This window comes from Salvelinus sp. IW2-2015, linkage group LG17 (assembly GCF_002910315.2).
Source record: "Salvelinus sp. IW2-2015 linkage group LG17, ASM291031v2, whole genome shotgun sequence".
NCBI classification, from domain to species: Eukaryota; Metazoa; Chordata; class Actinopteri; order Salmoniformes; family Salmonidae; genus Salvelinus; species Salvelinus sp. IW2-2015.
Window position 1 is genome coordinate 21,854,170 of NC_036857.1, and position 20,441 is coordinate 21,874,610.

Genomic DNA, 20,441 nt, shown 5'->3' on the forward strand with positions numbered 1-20,441 from the left:
AAACACCAGCATGCTTTAAAGAATAAATCATTAGAGGAAAAGAAACTGTCATGTGACAGAAGAACCCGGTCTACTTCCTTATGTAGGAGTGATTGGTCAGAGTAGTCAGGTGGGGGAGGGAGTAGAACAAGGAGGAGGAGCAGCACATGAGTCGTCTGACAGGTTTGGCTGGTCTGTTGCTCCCTTCCATTCTGGAACACATTTACACGCTACAGTAGAATTCTACAGTTGTTACCCTTTGTGGCGTGATGAGCTGTAGAGAGGCCTAGAGTTCCGTTGGGGACCTGTAAGATTCTACTTCCACTCTAAAGGTGAGTTTTCATTGGATTGTAAAGCCTGAGTAAGTGTGCGTGTGTCCTAGGAACCAACGCCTTCAAACAAACAGGATCAAAGAACACTAGGACAAGACCGTCTATAAGGCCTTGACTGTGTTTTTGTGAGAGGTCCTTTCAGTTTCATGTATATACCTGGCTTGTAAGTTTCTACTAGTCTTTTCTCATTAACCTCCTGGGTCATCCCATGGTGTTAGGTGTTTTTTCTTCCTAAATGGAACAAGCTGAGACTTGAGCCTGGGTTGAATGAGAAGGATCGGTATGTTCATTTTACATACTGAACACAAAGTTCTGTACAGTGGTATTACTGTACTTGGAGAACTTAGCCTAATAAAATAGAATGTCCTCTGCCCTCATTGACATGCATTGCACTGTGTGTACAGTAGGAGTGTGAGAGGAGAAGCAACATTGAGATAAAGAGATAAGGACATGCAGGTGAGAGTGCAGTGAGACAGTTGTTGCTCGAGGTGGAATGAGAAACATGTTGAGAATGTGTCTGTCACACAGACTATTAGAGTGGTGTATTTTAAACTCACTCTTCCTCTTTCATAAAGCAATGAATACTGGTTTGTCATTGATATCTTTGCACTTTATCTACCAACGGTGCATGACACCACACAATAGGAACGTCTTTAGAAGTTAATAACAGGCCTACACTCTTAACTTCTTGTTCCCCAGTAGGGTCAGATACATGGAATCATTTCCCTGACCCAACCCACTTGTATCCAGCTACTGAAGTTAATGTTTATGTTGCTGTGGTCACTGATCTTCAGCAGATTTACTGGTGTAGAAAAATCTATATAATGTGTGTTCTTCTAAGCAAAACAAATATTCAGATAACGAATTGATGAGGACTGACTACAGTCAACTCCTAGATGGGTGGGTCAAGTGTTACGGTTTCAGAAATACAAACCAGACAACCCTGGGGTCTGCAGTCTAGAGGAAGCCCAAGCCCAGCACAACCCCCTAGCAACTGGGAGCTTTATTTAAAGATGGCGTGGCATTGTTCCCCTCTAACAGCTGTTGGGGTGTGTGTCTGGGTATTCCTCCAAACAATAGTTTGTTGACAGCTGGTGAGCCCCCCCCCACACTTTTCTTCAGTCCTCTCTCAAGCTCAGGCTTTTCACTGGCCTTACAATGAATGAAAATGAAGTGTGGAGGTTTATTATGTTATGTTCTTGAGATCGATGGGTGCTAGGTGTAATTGTTAAATGTTTGGACCCGCAGCCAATGGCCTGCATCCGACCCGTTCCTTTTCTATTCAGATGTATAACATTCTGTGTTGTGATTGGCTGCATCCTGGGGTTTTGTGGGTGCAGGGGGAGGAGCCATTATACTGTTGACTTACAATATCCCTGAATCAACCACAGCACTTTATAGTGCTTAGTGTGAGTTGCTGTATCAGTTACATTGGGGCAGTATCTCTGTATCTCTCCCTCTGTCTTTGAGGTAACTGTGAATTTATATTGATTGCTTGCCTGTATGTTTTGTCTCTTTCCTCTGACACATATATCTGATGGTGTGTAAGTTGATGTGTGATGGTGTTTCTCCTTTTTCTACAGAACATAGAGACTTTAGGGCACCAGGGTTCAAGTGAGATCCCGTGGGAACTGGACGAAGACGGAATCATATCAGCCAAGAGCAAAATCCTGTCAACTTTCAGGGGACAGTAGGATCCTGGACTGATGGCATCCAAAGAAGTTTGACTTTGGGTGGCCAAAAACAGCAGGAGAAAGACGGGAGTCAAGGACAACCCACCCATGTTACCTCCTACTCCCATCTCCAGCATGCCTGTGGAGACCCCCCAGCCTGTCCTGACACAGCCGGTGAGGGCTGCTGGGACGCCCAACCCCAACCGCATCCTCATGCCAAACCGCCTCCTCCTCCAACCAAGAACAGCGGCAGCAGCTGAGCCCAGGCAGAGCGCAGTGGAGAGGCTGGCGGCAGACAAGGCTAAATACGTCAAGAGTCAGGTGGCCCCCTCCAAGCAGCAGCCAATAAAAGTGCCTCCGCCTGTCATGCGCAAACCTCTGATGTCCCCGGCTACCGGACTGCGGCCAACCCGTAAGACCCAACCGCCTCGCTCTAACTACACCCAGCAAGGGAGTGCCCCATTGGACCTGGAGCACCTGAGTAACCTGATCAATGGGATGGGTGAGGCTGAAACTCCCCCTACCGCCCCCACCATGGACCCAGTGGAGAGTAGTCAGGCCCCTGATTGCCCCAGCACCACTACCATCTCTCCTTGTCCCTCTCCGTTCTCTGCTGGGGCTGCTGAGGGGATCCCGACCCCCTGCCCTGAATGGTCCACCCCAGTCAAATTAAGGATAAATGCCTCTGGCCCACTAAGTCCTTCTGGATGTTCTGCTGCAGTAACCATACGTAGAGTGGACGTAATACCCCAACACCACCATACCATGCCAGTGAGGAAGCCCTTCAGAGCACGGCAGCAGATGCATCTCCCATTGCAGCCCATGGCTCTGCATCCACACACCCAGATCCACAACGCTATGTCACCTCTTCGTCTCTTCCACCCCCGAACTACCTATGCACCAGGCCCTGCATCTCCTAAACCAGTCCCAGCCCCTCCACCACAAGACCACACCCCAACCCCCAACTCCCCGTCTACCCCCGTTCAGTTCCCAGCCAACTACTCTGTACTTCCGCCCTCCCCGTCGGTCACTCGCCCGTCCTCCGGTAGCTCCAGGAAACGGCCCTCTCTGACCCGCTCCAAATCAGACATGAGTGACCGTTACTCCCGGGCCAGTACTGACCTGGAGCGCTTCTTCAACCTGTGTGGTTTGGACCCTTCGGAGATGCAGGTGCTGAAGGGGCCGGGCTCGGATATTGTGTCCCTTGCACAGTTCCGCAGTGCCAGTGCTCCTGGGTCAGAGTGTGCAGGCCATGAGGGTGAAGAGGAAGAAGAGAACGGTGGCCCTGCAGAGCCAGCTCCCTATGGTGTCTCGGTCATTGAGAGGAACGCCAGAGTGATCAAGTGGCTTTATGGTATCCGCCAATCCAAGGATACTGCCAGGAGCACCAACATGTAGGGCCATGAGACTGATGTAAATAGAGGCAGGGGAGAAAAATATGGAGGTACACTTTAAACATAATTCCTGTACAGAGAAAAGAAACTGGAGAAGTCTGACTGCCGTATAAACCAACCAATGAAAATGAAAGGAAGGGACTGATGTGTACTAATAATGAAAGAAAATGTATGTTAAAGCAGTATGATAAGAGTGTTGGACATCATTTGTGCAAGATATTTGGTACTTTGTACTACCACCCGTTTCACCTTTATTGACAAAAAAAGATAGCCAGTCAGATTACAAGTAAGTTATCAGAATTGTGTTCTCTTTTTTTTTAAATGAGAAATACATCAACATATTTGTTTTTGTCTCATACTGGGGCTTACAAGTCTTTCTTGGTTGTTGGTTGTGCTGCTGTTTGATTGCTTTGTTACTGTATGTTCAGATAATCTGTTTCTAAATAAATACCATTAACAATGTTAAAGTAAACTGATCTGAAGTGTGTGAGTTCATCATTCATGTTCTCTGTTTTCTAGGGGTGTAGCTGAGGCAGGAAAAGGTAGGGACTGACTGGGTGAAATTCCAGGAGAGTTTCACGAGGTCATGGGAGTCCAATTCAATATGAAGTTTCTGTTGAACATTTGGCTTAGTGTGTTTTTACTCCATTTGAACTTGAGCAACTCATGATTAATGACGATGTGAAACAATGATTTGATTTATCAGAAGCATTTATTTGGTTCTCCATCCTCTTGCAATGGACTACCATTTCCCCTAACACCTTTTTGTGTTATAACACTTTAGTGCTTCATGGGTGGGTTCACTGGGTTGATGTACTTTGGCAGGAGTTTCTCACTTTCAAAGGGCCAGGGTTGTTCTGTGGGATTGTCAACGATTAAGACGTGTGCACGCACAAGTGTGTGCATGTGTCCATGGTTACCAGATACTAGTAGTACTTAGCTTGTTCTCATGTCAGAAGCAGAGAATTATGCTGAAGTTGTAGGACAGAGATATACCTTACAGAGGAGGCAAAGGTGACCTGGAGTGGTCTGTAACCACCGGGGAAGCCTAGTTCCAAAGGATGAGCTGCTTCAAGACTTTTACAGATCTTGAGGAGTCATTTACTCGCCCAAACCATTGATGGAAACACATGCAAGGACAGTCATCAATGCAAGACTATTGTAAGCTTTAATTTAAAGTTTGAATTTCTTAAATATAAAACTGTTAATTACCTTTTATTGTGCTTAGTAAACCAAAAATGGGTATAAAATGTTGATTTTCTCTTTAAAGAAGACTTCACTTCATATTTTCAACTTGTTACTGAGACAGGTAGCTGGGCTGTGGAATAGGACAGGAAAAACACGAGATCCTATTCACACCCTTTATTTTACTCTCTCTCGCTCTCTGTTTTTCTATCTCACAAGCATGTATGTCCAGTGTGTGTGTGTGTGTGTCTCTGTAATATATCCGGTCACTGTAGAGGCCCGGGGGCTTCTTCTGTCCAGGAAGCTGTGCTATGCCATGCGAGGCGTGCCATATCAGATTACTACTGTTGACATGGGCTTGGCTTTACAGATGTTCCTGCTGGATGTTCTACAGGTCAGTAATGTTACTCATTGCCTGCATGCCAGTCAGTCAGTCAACTCCACTGTCTCATGTCTGTCTGTCTGTAATCTCTCTGGCCTGGAGTCCTTTCTGTCCCTGGCTCTTTTGCAGATTGAGTCCTTCTATGTTTCTCTGATCCTTCAAGAGGAACTGACCCATCCCTACCTTCAGGCTAGTGAGCCTCAGCGGTTTGACACCCATTGGCAAACTCATGCCATGGTTAGTGGATCTCAGTAATGCCTTCAATTTTTATATTGAAATTGAGCAGTGCTATCCATTCGGGCTGTCCTTCTCAGAGCATCCCTTTCTGTATTTTGTGTTTTTCAGGGTGGTTGTCTCCATGCCTTTTGAGGTCTTCTCCTATGTCCTGCTGTAGTTCATGTCTCAAGCCTTCAGTGTTCCCTGGTACCTCACAGCAAACTGCCTGTTTGAGACCCTCATGACATCCAGCCTGTTATCTACTCTTCCTTCACATATAGTATGTCCCGCCAACCCTATCTCTAAGTCTTTACCCTCTACATCCTCAACCACTGTTTGCCTTGCTCCATTTCTGTATCATCATGACTACTGTATGTATCCCAAACAAATCACTTGGCTGTAGCCTGATCTCTGCAGGGCTATTGCCGTTGCTTCTTGAGAATTACCTGACTGTATGAAACAAGAAGTACAATTTACATTCCTTAGGGCATCAGTATGGTTACTGCCTTCCATACTCTTCCTGTGTCAGTGTGACCATGGTTACAAGGTACAATTCTTGACTGACTTTATAGTTAGTATCACAAACCCCTTTTTTTCACCATGGTTTCTGTCTCTTTCCTGACACAGTGTATTAATGTGCCTACCCGCTGAACATGAGACAGAGACTCTGCACAGCCTACAGTAAGAGCTTGATATCCACTGTCTCGTTTTTCATATTGTATTGATGAATTGCATACAGTAACAATTGATAAAATTATACATTTCAGGTTTTCAGCCTCACCTGTCCCTTGGTCTGTCTGTTTCTCCTTCTCTCTCTCTCTTGCTTTCTCTCTCTGATAGGGATGAGTGTGGAGAAGCTGGCAATGCTGGTGGACTCTGTGATTCAGGGTCAGGTTGAGGCTGTATTCTACACAGAGAAGGCTGGGGCATGTCAGCAGTTGGACCAGAGCCAGGAGCTGCCTCACAACACCCCTTCACCACAAACCGGTACTACAGACCATGGTTCTACTTCCCCTCTGAAACACACTGCAGGCAGGGCATGGTGCAAGTAACTGTTTCCCAGTCTCAAACCCTAGCCTAACCCAGCACTGAAGGATATACCGCTCTCCTACTATGTTGGTTTAGCAGCATTTCTTTGTCTGTGGAAGTGAACTTACCTATAATTCCAGGGATATCATATTACACTAATTAACTGTCCTTAGCACAACTAACAAAGGCCATTCTTGTGTGTGTGTGCACGTGGGAGCATGCATTTCAAGGACATGAGTTTGTCTTGTTTGTTTACCCATAGGCCTGTGCGTTTTATGCATACATGTGAAGGACTTGTGTTTGTGTAGCCTTGTTTATCTGTGAGGTTTTGTGTATTTTTCCCTGTTGTAAGGGTTTCCTGACCTCAGTGCTGGTCATGGGTGGGCTGTTCTTCCTCTGCTGCCTTGTCCTTTTCCTGGGGGTGAAAGAGCAGCGGAGTGAGTCAACGGTCAGAACAATGGAATTAGGGTTAGAGTGTGGTCAGTTTAGAACTGCTAGAGCAAAGCACATGGGAGGTCAAGGTTCAGTAGAACGTGTTCAAGAATCTAGAGCTGGGAGGTGGCTAAATAATGGATAGGCTTGGAACTAAAGTAACTTAGTCACGGTAAGTAAGTATTTTCTTCAGTTTTCTACAATACCAAACACCTCTCTCTGATTTTGACTCCAGCTCCCCTCTCTAGTGTGGATAGCGTGTGTGTGTCCTATCTCTCCACTCTAAAGATGCTAGTGTGCCATGTTCCTAACCAACAACTGGTCCTTGGCTTCCTCTTTGCTGCACTTGCCTTCTAGATAAATCCTTGCCTGGACTGCATTCAAATTGATCAACAAAAAATTCATAAATCTTGAATCAACTAATGCACATTTGTCCCTTAGATGTCTTTGGGGAACTTTGCACTGTTCTGTACCTATGCAGCTGGGCTTGGGTCCCAGTTCCAGCCCCTTCTGTCTCTGCTGGTAAGACATTGCTTGTTGCTACACACAGTTCTGTCAATGTCACACATAGTTGTATCACACACCCCACACCCTCTTGGCCACAAAAGGACGGTCTGATTGGCTCAATACACAGATGACAGAACACATTTCTTATCCAATCTGGCATATCATACTCTTTATGATTTGATATATTTATGTGTAGCTGGTATTCGTCTCTGCAAGCTAACCACTTATTCCTTATTAAAGGGCAAAAACTATAGCCACAAGACATTCTCTTGTTAGTGTTTAATATCTGGGATGGTTGTTTGTTTGTCCTAACAGATTGCAGCAACTATAGCTGTTTCACTGTTACAGGCATCTCTGGTATGGGCTTGGAAATAGATTACAATCTCCATTGGTCTGTGAGCACAACATTGTTTCTCCCTTTATGACAAGTTTATGCTCACAGTAATAATAGTCTTCACTTACTGTGTGTGTGATGTTTTTTTTCTTCGTATTTACTGCCAGTCTTCGTGGCCATGTGTGTGATGCTAGGATTCAGCTTGGCAACCGTGTCCCTGCTGCCTTGGCGAGTCTGCAGTTAGAAGGCCACGACTCTGGCTTTGGGCTGTGTCTCTGCTCTCTACTCTACTCTGCTCCAGTTCTGTCTCTGCCTCTGTCACTCTGAATGACACTCAACACACACAAAATGCTGACTTGATGATTCATTAATAAACCCCCATGACAGCCTGTCAAGTGTTGAATATTCTAATATGCTGATATATGCTGATTTGACACTTGGCCAGTTTACACTTCAATCGAATTCACCAGACAGTGCTTGTTGCATAATCTGCGTGTGGTCTGATTTGCGAACCAGTCTCTTATTATTCATGTAGGTCCATGCTCCCGGATGTGGTAGATGACTTAGCTGTGAAAAAAACCCTGCTGCAAGGACCTGGAGCAACTGTTTTTTTCTACTGCTATGCCTTCTGCAGTAAGCTAGGGGAGGCCTGTCTGTTGGAATCTCAACCATGACTAACATTGAGTCATACATCCACCTACTCCTCCTCTCCCTTTCTCTCCTCATTATGTCAAATCTGATTTCATGTTTCTATCACTCAATTTATGTTACGTGTTCATGCATGCGTGTGTATATTTTCTGTAAGTATTTATGCTTGTTTGTACTGCAGCTTTGTGGGGTACACTATTAGGAAAAAAAGGGTTTCAAAAAGGTTCTTCAACTGTCCCCATAGGAAAACACTGTTTTGGTTCGGGGTACAACCCCTTTATGGTTTCTATTAGAACCCTTTTGGGGAAAGGGTTCTTCATGGAACCCAAAAGGGTTCTACCTGGAACCAGAAAGGGTTCTTTAAAGGGTTCTCTTATGGGGACAGCTGAAGAACCATTTTAGGTTAAAGAGTGTACTGTGCAGTTGCCTGTAGACAAAGTGAGGACATGATGACTGCCCTGATTGTACTGTTTGCCCCTGTGCCCATCACCTTGCTGCAGGTAGGGCTGGTCTTCTTCCACCTGTACCCCATCAACAAGGAACAACGCCTCCAGCTCCAGAGAGAGCAAGGCAGAGAGTGAGTCATGCACACTCTTGGCTCTCCTAAGAGGCTGCTTTAGTGCTCCTACTCTGACAATAGCTTCCTGTCTAAATCCAACATACTGCCTCACACCTTCACTTACACATACCTGAGTTTATGCTTCTTCTCAAACATCCTGCCGCACACTTCCTCTCTTATTGATGTTTTGTATTTGCATGACATTAAATATGTGTAACCCTAGGCCACTAACTGTTCTTGTTTTCCCTTCAACTGATAGAGGAGATAGGATCAACACGCAGTCGTCAGTCAAGACGCCAACCACCTTTTTATTTAATTTAGCCTTTACTTATCTAGGCAAGTCAGTTAAGAACAAATTCTTATTTACAATGCCGGCCAAACCCGGATGACGCTGGGCCAATTGTGTGCCACCCTATGGGACGCCCAATCACGGACGGATGTGATACAGACTGGATTCGAACCAGGGACTGTAAAATATATTTTGATATTGGTTACTTCATGATTCCATGTGTTATTTCATAGTTTTGATGTCTTCACTATTATTCTACAATGTAGCAAATAGTACAAATAAAGAAAAACCCTTGAATGAGTAGGTGTCCCAACTTTTGTCTGGCACTGTGTGTGTGTATATATATATATGTGTGTATATATGTATACACGTGTATATATATGTGTGTGTGTACATGTATGTATGTATATATATATATATATATATATATATATATATATATAACACATATTCAACCCCTTATTTTGGGGGGCACAAAACTACCTCCATACTTCCATTCGTTTGAATGGGTTACCTTCAGATATCCCATGACACTTGTGCTCTTGAGAGTCTCCCCTTTCCATAGTGTGGTCATAATACTGTACTTATCAGTTCAAAACTGATATCTCTAGTTTAAATTGACTGATTTTGATGGGGATTTTTTTATTATGTTACTTAGATTGACGAACTGGTTAATGTGAAAGAATTATTGCACAGTCCTGACAACTCACATAACTTTTCCTGAGATATATACTTACTAGAAACAATTGGAACACCAAGCTCACAAAAAGAATTAATACATACACACTTATTTTAAAATGTCCATAAATGTGCTAAATGATGGCAGCCATTTTTTTTTAAGATCCAGGAAGATGAAGTTGTCAAGGTCACACCCCACACATGATAGAATTGAAAAGCCCAGACTGTCCACTCAGGAGGACAACAGCACTTAATACAGTAGCTTGTATGAGATACGGACCAAAAACTGATGTCCACTAGCGAAGGACAAAAAGGAATTGTCTCAGGAGGATATGAACGATTAGGCATTACTTCTCATCATAACTGGCATTGGCCCATTAATTGCGGTTGCCCTCCCCCTTGTCTTCAATGCAATGGGGCATATTCATTACATTAATTCTGTTGCAAAACGTTTCTGAAACACAGAACAAAAGGGGGCGGGATCTACCTGAATATATCGAATAGAAACTCCCGTTTTAGTTGCAAAACTGAACGTTTTGAAACTGTTTGGACTAATGATTACACCCTTGGACTTCCAGTTCCGCTTGCATTTTTGTGCGTCGGAGAGCGAAAATGGGAGTAGAAATCGAGACCATAACCCCGGGTGATGGTATGGAACAAACAGCAAATATGATTAAATTGGTTTAGTGGATATAACTAAATTCTAAATATAAATATGTTTACATACTGCCTGGCTAATTCTCACCCTTTCTTCAATCTTTTAGGCCAGACATTTCCCAAAAAAGGGCAGACATGCGTTGTGCATTATGTCGGTAAGTCAGCGAGCTAGCTAGCTGGATAGCTTAGCTAGCTAATGTCAGTTGTCTACTTGCGTCGGCAACAATATAAGTGTTGTGGTATTTGTTGGAAAATCTCATCTGCAAAGCTGATATAGTCTGATAAACTACGTAACAATTGCCACACCATTTTCTTATCTAATTAAAAGTAAGTCGTTTTTCTACGACGGGTAGCTAGTTAGTTAGCTATAATGGCTACCTACACACCCTAACTAAACTAGCTAGCTAACACTAGCTCATAGCTTGCCAGTTTTCTGCTGAAAACCAGTGATAATTCATCATTAAGACGGGTGTTAGCCAACTTTCCATTGTTCAATAGCTTTATTAGTTTACTGTGGATGTTTATTTATCCAGGGGATTTTTATATGGATGCTATCAAACGGTAACTAGCTACAGTATTTGTGAGGGGACAAAAATGCAGGTAACGTTAACTACACAGATCTATGACTTTCTCGCAATAATCTATTGCACGCAGGCTCACTGACTGATGGAACCAAGTTTGACTCATCCCGGGACAGAGGCAAGCCTTTCAAGTTCAAGATAGGCAAGCAGGAGGTGATCCGTGGCTGGGAGGAGGGGGTTGGCCAGGTAAGGTTCTCCTGGGTGTGTGGCCCAGTTGGTAGAGCATGGCGTTTGTAATGCAGGGTTCAATACCACGGGGGACCAGTACGAAAAATGTATGGCTCACTGTAAGTCGTGAGCCACTCTGGATAAGAGTGTCTGCTTAAATGACTTAAATATAATGATTAAACCATTTGTTTCATTCATTTAGGAAATAAAAAAAAATGGGTTTAGGAGTGATTTGTCAGGACACAATGGGAGGGTTATGTTATTGAATGACATCTTCCAAATCGGACATATTTTGTTTCAGATGAGCGTGGGCCAGAGGGCGACCCTGACCTGCACGCCGGACTTTGCTTATGGCAGCAAAGGGCACCCTGGCATCATCCCACCCAACTCTACACTCATCTTTGATGTGGAGCTGATGGGCCTGGAGTGAAGCCTGTGTGCGTGCACTTGTTACGTGTTTAATTCCACTCAGATTTTCAGGGTGAGAGAATTCTACAAAAAATCGTCTACAATAATTGCGCTCCACTGTTGGTGTTTAACTACAGAGTAGATTACAGTGGTAAGAGCTTAAGAGCTCATTAGAATGTGTGTAACAAGCTTTGGTGCTCATCTCCCATAATCCCCTCTGTCGCATCTCTCCTGTTAACCACAGAACTATCCCTGTCCCTCTCTGCAGGTTGACTCCTATCTCGGGAACATGGAGGAAAAGGCTAAAGGAAGATTAATGCACTTGACTCCTGTAAAAGACTGTCTAATAGCTTCAGCACTTCACTCTCCTTTCCATTTAGATTCAAATGTGTTTTTGTCGCTTGCTTAATACCTTATCCTTGATCTAGCTTGTCGTAGAACACCCTAACAAGTCATAGGCCATACCTTTCAGATATCATGTCATTTTATTCTGTTATGTATGTTTATGGTATTGTTTTTTTCTTTTTACTTCAAATAAGTAAGTCATGCCTGCCATCAGGGGTAAGTACTGACACAATTTGGGATAAAGTATCATTACACATATTAAATTTGATCTCATTCTTGTGGCTCCGTGAGTGGCCTTGCTTTAGCAACTTTTTTGAAAATGTGGACATAAGTGATTTAAAAAAAAATATATATGACTCTTTACCTAAACGGATCGGGTAATGTAATTTGGATTACAGAAGTTGACTTAAATTAATATTAGTGATGTTTTGATATAGATTTTTTTCAGTTGCATCAACTTTCTGTATGAAACACTGAATAGCATGGCACACACTGTTTGCAAGACCATATATATATACAAATGTGTAATTAAAGGTCATTATTATAGTACAGAACTCGGAGTATGCTGACAAGTATAGTTTCCTCTCAAGCAACAAAATGGGTCAATTTCCTATGGGTGTGTTTGAATAAAAATATCATCCTTTAACACGCATGATATTGTGTTTTTTAAAATAGGATAGAAAAAATGTCTACATTAAATGTTACTTGCATCACTGTTTTTATTCTGTTGCACAGTATCTGAGAAATGGTTCTCCACTGTAGACCAATTCTAGTGATGCTCTGAGAAGTGCTTAGGACATGTTTGAAATCCATTAGTAATCACAAGGGAATGCAAAATTGAAAACCTTTGTGGGCCGAAAACATTTGCATTCACAGTACTGTTTCATTATACCATTGCGTAAGATTTGTGAAGGTGCATGATTTTGTTTGAGGTTTAGTAAAGTTCTAAAAGCAAAACTTGACAAAGGCAACTTTCAGTTTATTTTCAAAGGGAAGAAGAAATACATCCAGATCTATTTACACTTTGTATTCTACAGCTTTTTGTGCAATTTTATCAACACTTGTAAAGACTTCATCATAGCTTTTTCTTATTGCTTTTGACTTCTGAATTTGAATAATTGAGAAAAATCTATCACTGTAGCATTAGCGGCATAATGTGGCTCAAAAGTAGACTTGCATGGTTAATGTTTGATGAAATGTAAAGCCACGACAAACTTCAAGTAGTATAGTCCTAAAAGTGGAAAAAATGTGCAATATTTGAAAGAAATATCTAGCCTTTTGAAAATAATTTCCTAATATTGTAAGTGTTGAAATTCAACAAATGTATTTCCAACAAATACATACATAGCTGGCATTGTACTTGCTTTCAGCATTTGGACATGGACAGTGCTAGTCTTATTCAGAATTTTACTCTTATCCTTGGACTATAAATACAATTAATGAAACCAGAAGATAAATGTTTGATCCCTGAAAAGTAATAGATACTCAAACATATCTACTTTTCTCATCTATTTTCTTGAGAAAATAATTTTTTAGAAGACATTCAACTAGAACTCCCACTCAGGTCCCTCATTCACTTAGCTCTAAAATAAAATGTTACTGATGTTTAACAAGGTGAACCATGTTCACCCCAATTTCAAAGACAACGAGAAGATTCATGGAGAATCATCAAAGTGTTCAAGGTTCAAATATAGCAGGTGTGTATTTGAAGGTTCTGTTTAAGGTGAGTTAATAGCAAAGGGTTGAACATTTCTCAGGGTTACATGCAATGAGATGTGCAGTCATGGGAGCCACTGTAGATCAGTGGCAAAAAGTTTACACAGGCTCACGCATTCCCCATCAAATCACTATTGCATTTGATTTCCTAGATAGTTAGGCATGATTACAAATCTAACAGAAACAGATCATGTAAATCTCAATGTCATCCTCAAATCAGACACGTGGGTGGAGAATAAAAAGCAATATAAGTCAAAATCAAAGTCTGATTGCTGTTCTGGCTGTGACTCGTTAGAGGTTGGGGTTGCATGGTTGCTGTGAGGGAAGTCAGGGGGCTAAGGAGTAAAGTTGTCAGATATTGGTCGCCCCATTCATGCTTGTGGGGCCACGGCCACGTCCCCCGCGTCGCAGAGAGTGAAGGGCCACAGCGCAGCAACCCCGTAGCAGAGAACCGATGTGGTACACAGGCATGACCTCCCGCGGGGCCCCATGACACAGCCAGGCCACCGTCGGCACCACCGGCATGGCCACTGCCAACAGGTCCACCAGGAAGTATCGGCTCCAGAAGTTCCGCTGGGGAGCACCGTCCTCCCCCTCTTCCCCTCCCACAACGTTGTCAACTTCAACAGCTTCACCCTTCTCTTCATCCTCCACCCCTGTCACGCCTCCTTGCCTCTCTGGTGACAACATTGGCCTAGGCTTGGGCTGGCAAGTTTGGGCCACTGTTGGCATCATTGTCATCTCCACATGGCCATCTGGAGACAGTGGCTCTAGGTTGTAGGAGAACTGGGGAGGAGGGGAGGAAGACAAGGAGGGAGGGAACAGCTGTTGCTCTGAGTAGGCTGGGGTGATGTTGGTTGTTGCCAGGGAGATGATGCTCAGCTCCTCTCCCCCTCCTTCCTCTGAGACCCAGGTCATGGTGGGGCTGCAGGCCTGGGATCGGACCTCCGGTTTTGCCTCCCTCACGGGGATAGCAGCAGCCACCGCCACTGCAGCCGGGGGTTCCTCCTGGGGGAGGTGAAGGAAGAGGTGGTGATGAGGGAGGTAGGTGTGGCCACTGCACCTGCAGCTGTTACTCAGGGAGTGGCAGGAGTGGGAGACGGGCAGCACAGCCCCTCCACTGCACAGCCTCTCGTAGGTGGAGGAGCGTGGCATGGTAGAGGAGGAGGGGCCGTGGACCAGGGCGGGGCCAGACGGGGTTTGCTGCTCTGACAGAAGGGCCGCCTCCAGAAGCAGGTGGGTCCGCCGCCTTTCTACCTGTGCCGCTGCACGCAGGTCAGGCCCTGGGGCGTTTCCATTGCGGTCCACATAGAGGGCCTCACTGCTCAGCCGGGTGTAGGCGGTGCTGCGGCTCAGGGTGCTGGCTGGGGAGCACCCACAGGAGCGGGACTTTGTAGGCCGTGGTCTCTGCGGTGAGAGGTATGGCTTTTTGTCATAGGGGGCTTTTTCTGGGGTGCCGAGGTTTGATCGTACTGTCTCCACGACCTCGTGCAGGTGCTGGATCTCCCTGCGCGCCTGCTTCAGAGCCAGCTGGGCCTCGACACGGTGACACTCTTCCACTATCCAGTCCTCCTGCATCCGACACAGCTGGGTCTTCATCTCAGCTATCTCACTGTCCCTGATAGAGAGAAAGAGAGAAAAAGAGAGGTTGAGAATATGAGGGCTACATAGGGAAGAGAATCAATGTGTGGTACGCCTTAAAGATGGAATCTGCATTAGGGGAAACAGCACCACTGTCCACCCCAGCTACTACAGCGACTGAAATGACTGCAACACTTGACAAAGAGTTGCAGTTAGTTTCAGAGTGGCTGGCAAGGAATAAGTTAGTCCTAAAACTGAAAGCATTGTATTTGGGACAAATCATTCACTAAACCCTAAACCTCAACTAAATATTGTAATAAATAATGTGGACATTGAGAAAGTTGAGGTGACTAAACTGCTTGGAGTAACCCTGGATTGTAAACTGTCATAGTCAAAACATTTTGATTCAACAGTAGCTAAGATGGGGAGAAGTATGTCCATAAAAAAGCACTGCTCTACCTTCTTAGCAGCACTATCAACAAGGCAGGTCCTACAGGCCCTAGTTTTGTCGCACCTGGACTTCTGTTCAGTCGTGTGGTCAGGTGCCACAAAAAGGGACTTAAGAAAATTGCAATTGGCTCAGAACAGTGCAGCACGGCTGGCCCTTGGATGTACACAGAGAGATAATATTAATAATATGCATGTTAATCTCTCCTGGCTCAAAGGGGAGGAGAGATTGACATCATCACTACTTGTATTTATGAGAGGTATTGAAATGTTCAATCCACCAAGCTGTCTGTTTGAACTACTGGCGCACAGCTCGGACACCCATGCATACCCCACAAGACAGGCCACAAGATGTCTCTTCACAGTCCCCAAGTCCAGAACAGACTAAGGGAGGCACACAGTACTACATAGAGCCATGACTACATCGAACTCTATTCCACATCAAGTAACTGATACAAGCAGTAAAATTAGATTTAAACAACTGATAAAAATACACCTTATGGAACAGCGGGGACTGTGAAGCAACACAAACATAGGCACAGACATACACACACACACGATAACATACGCACTATTTTTCTTTTCTTATTTAACCTTTATTTAACCAGGCAAGTCAGTTAAGAACAAATTCTTATTTACAATGATGGCCTACTTTTGCTGGACCTCAGAAAGAGTAATGGGGATCCATAATAAATACAGTAGTCCATGAAGGATTCCAGATTTAAAAGGTGATAGAGGCAATAGAGAAGTCTTCGAAATACTATCCCAGGCCAGTTTCAGTAGTGAAATGCTAGACCGTTATTGATGTTGCTATTTTTGTAATCATAATGTGGTTGAATGCAACCAGAAAGCTGGGTTGTGGAAGAGCCACTTCTATGATATCTACAATATTCTATTTTTAAACAAGTTAGCCACTATTCTGCTTCTTTGTCACGACGCATCCCTTCAGACTCACCTGTGCTGCAGCCTCTGGACATTCTCCCTCAGCCTGGCTCGCAGGTGTCTGATACACACCTCCTTCTGCTGCAGCGGGGTGAGGTACTGCTCTGGTGTGGGGGGCCGAATCCCATGGTTATCACTGCAGGTTTCATGCTTCACCTGATGCCTGGGTTTGCATAGGGGTGTGAAGGAGAGTTTGTAGTGATTATCAGTTATGCATCAGATGGTCAGATAATGAACTGTAAAGAACTGTCATCATAAGAGGTTGAGGAAGAGGAATTAGTTTTCACTGAGGTGAGCAGCCTGCTTTATATCTTATGAGAAGATGTCAGTGGGGTTTTTATGCAAGCTCGGCACCTTTCGATTTTCATAAATTCTGAATCTCAAGACTACATTACATTTTTTATTTGTCCTTTTATTGCAGGGCAGATGCTGCACCTTATTCTAAAAACATGTGCTGTTTTCTTCTGAATCATCTTTATTGCATGATATTTTGGCCTCGACCTAAAAAAACAATTCTTAAAACAAAATGATGTTTGCATGTGTCTTGCATATGATGTACAGATGCTCTGTTTTACTTAGGTGTGCCAGGATATGTCCGGGCTGTAGGACTACCCTCACTAGCCCTGCCGAGGTAAGTGTTGGTATTGGAGGCATCGCTATAGGAATGGCGCCCACTGCTAGTGGCCACTGGCCGCCTGTAACAGAGAGCCAATGTTAATGTTACATATTGATTGGACTTATCTTCAGTCACTAACATTAAGAAAACAAACAAAATCAATGCATTGTTTCCAACAATTCACACACTATACATGTGGCACTAAATTACCCTAGTATGCGTGTGCTTCTTGGTGCCATCATTTTCATACATCATCACTTTCACACATTAGCAAAAATACCATATAGGGAGAGAAGGGAGCAGCATTACCTGCGCTGACCTGCAGAGGGCTTCCGACTTTGAGGAAGTGACATGGGTGTGGACCACCTGCTGCTGGCGCTAAGAGGAAAACTAGGAAGATGGCTCAAAGATGGACTGCATAATACATAATGTACAAACATAGAGAAAACAGAATGGACGTAGTCAGGAGTTAATCTGTTAAAAACTTCATTTTGTAGACATTTCCTCTACCTACCAGATACCACTTTTAATCTCAGGGCAAGGACATAGTCCTATGTCATCGCACAGGGCACATACTGCTTGAATCACTTATATTTTTGGTTGAGATGAAGACGTGAATGCAACATATACATTATTAATTTGTTGTCAACGCAACCAAATGAGCATTTTAAGTAGATGTATCTTCTGTGTGGACAGTTCCATTTGTGCCACTTAGTCTGGCTTTAATTCCAGTTTGTCTACAAATTGATCATTGATATGTTGGATTCACATCTCCAGCTCAACCAAAAATATAAGTTAAAGAACAGGACTAAATCAAATAAAACTATAAATGCACTTTAAATAAAGTTTGATTTGATTTAGTCCTGTTCTTTAAATTTGATTACTGGTTGAGATGGAGAAGTGAATCCTACATTAACGTTTTCATTTGTAGACAAACTGGAATTTGTTGACAACCAAACACAACTCAATGTCACTTTTTCAATACAGTAAATAGCCTATCAACTTGTCGACAAGTAAAAAAAAGGATATGTTGGTTTCACGTCTACAACTAAACCCAAAATAAAAGTTAAAGAATAGGATTAAGCCAGTGGCTCAGATGGAACTATTCTGCATCAACCAAAAACAATTCAATGATCTTTTTGTAATACAGTAAATAGCCTAAAGTTAAGGCCATTTTACAAACGAATGTAACAGTATTTATTCAACCTTAAAATGAGTAACACATCCTTGGCCACATTTTTAGGTTAGCCTACTGTAACTATAAATGACTTCGTATGTAATCATAGAAAGCGTACATGTTCAAGATAGCATGCAAAGGTCACAGGTCGGTGGAGATCTTCACAATTGCTGTAATAATCTGCACAGAATCTTGAACAAATTATTGTATAAATTCAAAATATCTGACATTGTATTCCCATTTGAACTTTGTTGTGCTTTTAGATGGTTGAAAGCATAGTGATAACACATTGGGATATCAACAAACTTCTGGCAGCCTTTTTGAGTGGGTGAATAAAGGTTGAAATCTCATTGATCAACGTCTCAACCAAATATTACCCACATTTACACATTAAAATGATGTGGTGTGCCCAGTGGGATGGACTCGAATGGTGCATTAAAGAAACACATTCAACATAAAACAATTAAGTATTTTGACGGTTTGTTGTGGCTCTGCCTGCCCTGCCTGTTAGGAGACCATTGATGAGTAAACCAGTCTGGCTATCAGGAGCTCTTCAACAGATAAAGAAGCCTTTCACAAGACAGACCAGGAAAGGCACAGGGCATTCTGTGAGTTCATCGCCATCTTACTGCTGCACACGCCATCCCTGGTAACCACACAGATAGGACTAAACATATATCAAAATCCCATGAAGAGACGCAAACAACAAAGGAAATAACAAAACTATGACAGCCCAACTGGGACAGGGACATATTTTAAAAAGTGCTGTGCAAAACAGGATTGCCTCATCAGCACTTCTGTGGCTGTGACTGAACTGAGCAGCCTTGCTTTGCTGTACTATCATAGATTAAAAACAATCTCAAACAATAATGGAGCAAAAAAAGTATGATCAAAGCGAAAAACCCTGCTGAGCACAAAGCAGCGAATATACAAAAACAGCATACCTATGATAAGTCATGTTATATCGGTATCTGTAGTCACTGTGTCAATGGGACAGTTGAGGACACAGTGCACTTGAGCAACACAGGAAAGTGGTAGAGCCTACCCTACAGTACCCTTGGATAATGATTGAGGGGCCCCTGTGCAACAGGTGGTGGGGACACGCAATGTACTTCTTACGTAATAGTGAGCATCAGGCGGCATAACTGTAGGATGGTGAATTAACAGGTTGCATGTACGCCGTTTACGATCATTTGATTGACATGCAGTAATAGGCCTATGTCCGTAGTAGGCTACCTAGTTTTCGTGAAATTACTGAATAAAGTTGAGCATGGTGCTTTACATCATATATAGAATGCGAAAGGGCAAAGAGCGCTGTGGTTTCGTCCTTGAACAAACTGAAAATTGCCTTCCCAATATTTTTTTCGTTAATAAAGCAGCGCGCAATGTTGACGAATTGTTAAGGAGCAGAAAGACATGCGAAATATCAGTTGCAGCTCCGTGCAACAGACATGGAAATGATAGACAACAAATACTAGTCTACTATAGATTATATGCCAGTATAAATCTAAAAACAACATCCTACCAGCCAACATCATTTTCCGGTGAACCTAAACATCCCATCCAATGTTTAGAATCTTGGGGATGAGGAAGGAATAGCTGACAAACTAATTACGTCCAGGCTGTGTCCTACATAGGCAATTGATAGGGGATATAATAAAAGCCTCCTCTCATGCAGCGATTACCCGACTGTGATCTCTGACATAACAGTACAGATGACACGATTCCCAACATTTATGGTACCATATTTGCCAGGCCGATAAATAGTCCTACATCCTGGAGTAGAATTGGTCCCCGCAGGACTTCTGGTGGAATGCGTGTGAACGGTCACTAGTGGCATGTATCTGTACATGGATGCGGTGCTGCTGATGAGAATCCATGCCGAGCCGGCCATGAAGTGAACAGAGGCAATTGCGTAGGACTACACTGCAACGGATTCTCTTAAAGAGACAGTGGATCATGCCGCATCATTCGGCAATTATCTAACACCTACCATTGCTGGGGATGGTCTGAGATAAAAGCTTGTTAGGCAGTCTATTTACAAGTGGCAAGGGCATAAGAAACAAGGACATGATCAGAGCAGTGATGTAGGCACGTAAAATTCAACACACAGACTCATTAAAATCCTTGCCATTGTATCAGCATTACACATAAAAGTATTAGTTC

General features: G+C 43.4%; 3 protein-coding genes across 5 annotated transcripts; 2 read left to right on the top strand and 1 right to left on the bottom strand.

The window, feature by feature from the left end:
* The first annotated feature begins 114 nt into the window (after positions 1–114).
* Positions 115–3,854, top strand: LOC111977031 (protein FAM110A). 2 transcript variants are annotated; one of them, XM_024006289.2, is made up of 2 exons: positions 115–311; positions 1,895–3,854. In XM_024006289.2, the coding sequence occupies exon 2, from the start codon at positions 2,093–2,095 to the stop codon at positions 3,380–3,382; it is 1,290 nt and encodes a 429-aa protein (XP_023862057.1). In that variant the 5' UTR covers positions 115–311; positions 1,895–2,092; the 3' UTR covers positions 3,383–3,854. The 2 variants fall into 2 exon arrangements, with proteins under 2 accessions (XP_023862057.1, XP_023862058.1); XM_024006290.2 differs by lacking the exon at positions 115–311 and adding an exon at positions 1,690–1,781 and having other exon boundaries at positions 1,895–3,511.
* A 6,328-nt stretch (positions 3,855–10,182) lies between these two features.
* Positions 10,183–12,442, top strand: fkbp1aa (FKBP prolyl isomerase 1Aa). Of its 2 annotated transcripts, none has more exons than XM_024005985.2 (5): positions 10,183–10,286; positions 10,402–10,449; positions 10,949–11,061; positions 11,345–11,480; positions 11,720–12,442. In XM_024005985.2, exons 1-4 carry the CDS (start codon positions 10,250–10,252, stop codon positions 11,471–11,473), a joined length of 327 nt encoding a protein of 108 aa, XP_023861753.1. In that variant the 5' UTR covers positions 10,183–10,249; the 3' UTR covers positions 11,474–11,480; positions 11,720–12,442. The 2 variants fall into 2 exon arrangements, 1 of the variants encoding a protein (XP_023861753.1); XR_002878970.2 differs by having other exon boundaries at positions 10,184–10,286; positions 11,345–11,524.
* A 316-nt stretch (positions 12,443–12,758) lies between these two features.
* LOC111976829 (syntaphilin-like) lies at positions 12,759–20,372 on the bottom strand. The gene is made up of 5 exons (XM_024005982.1): positions 19,801–20,372; positions 17,408–17,512; positions 17,058–17,177; positions 16,496–16,645; positions 12,759–15,130 (listed from the first exon to the last, which is right to left on the bottom strand). The coding sequence occupies exons 1-5, from the start codon at positions 19,836–19,838 to the stop codon at positions 13,864–13,866; spliced, it is 1,680 nt and encodes a 559-aa protein (XP_023861750.1). The 5' UTR covers positions 19,839–20,372; the 3' UTR covers positions 12,759–13,863.
* Positions 20,373–20,441: the final 69 nt, after the last annotated feature.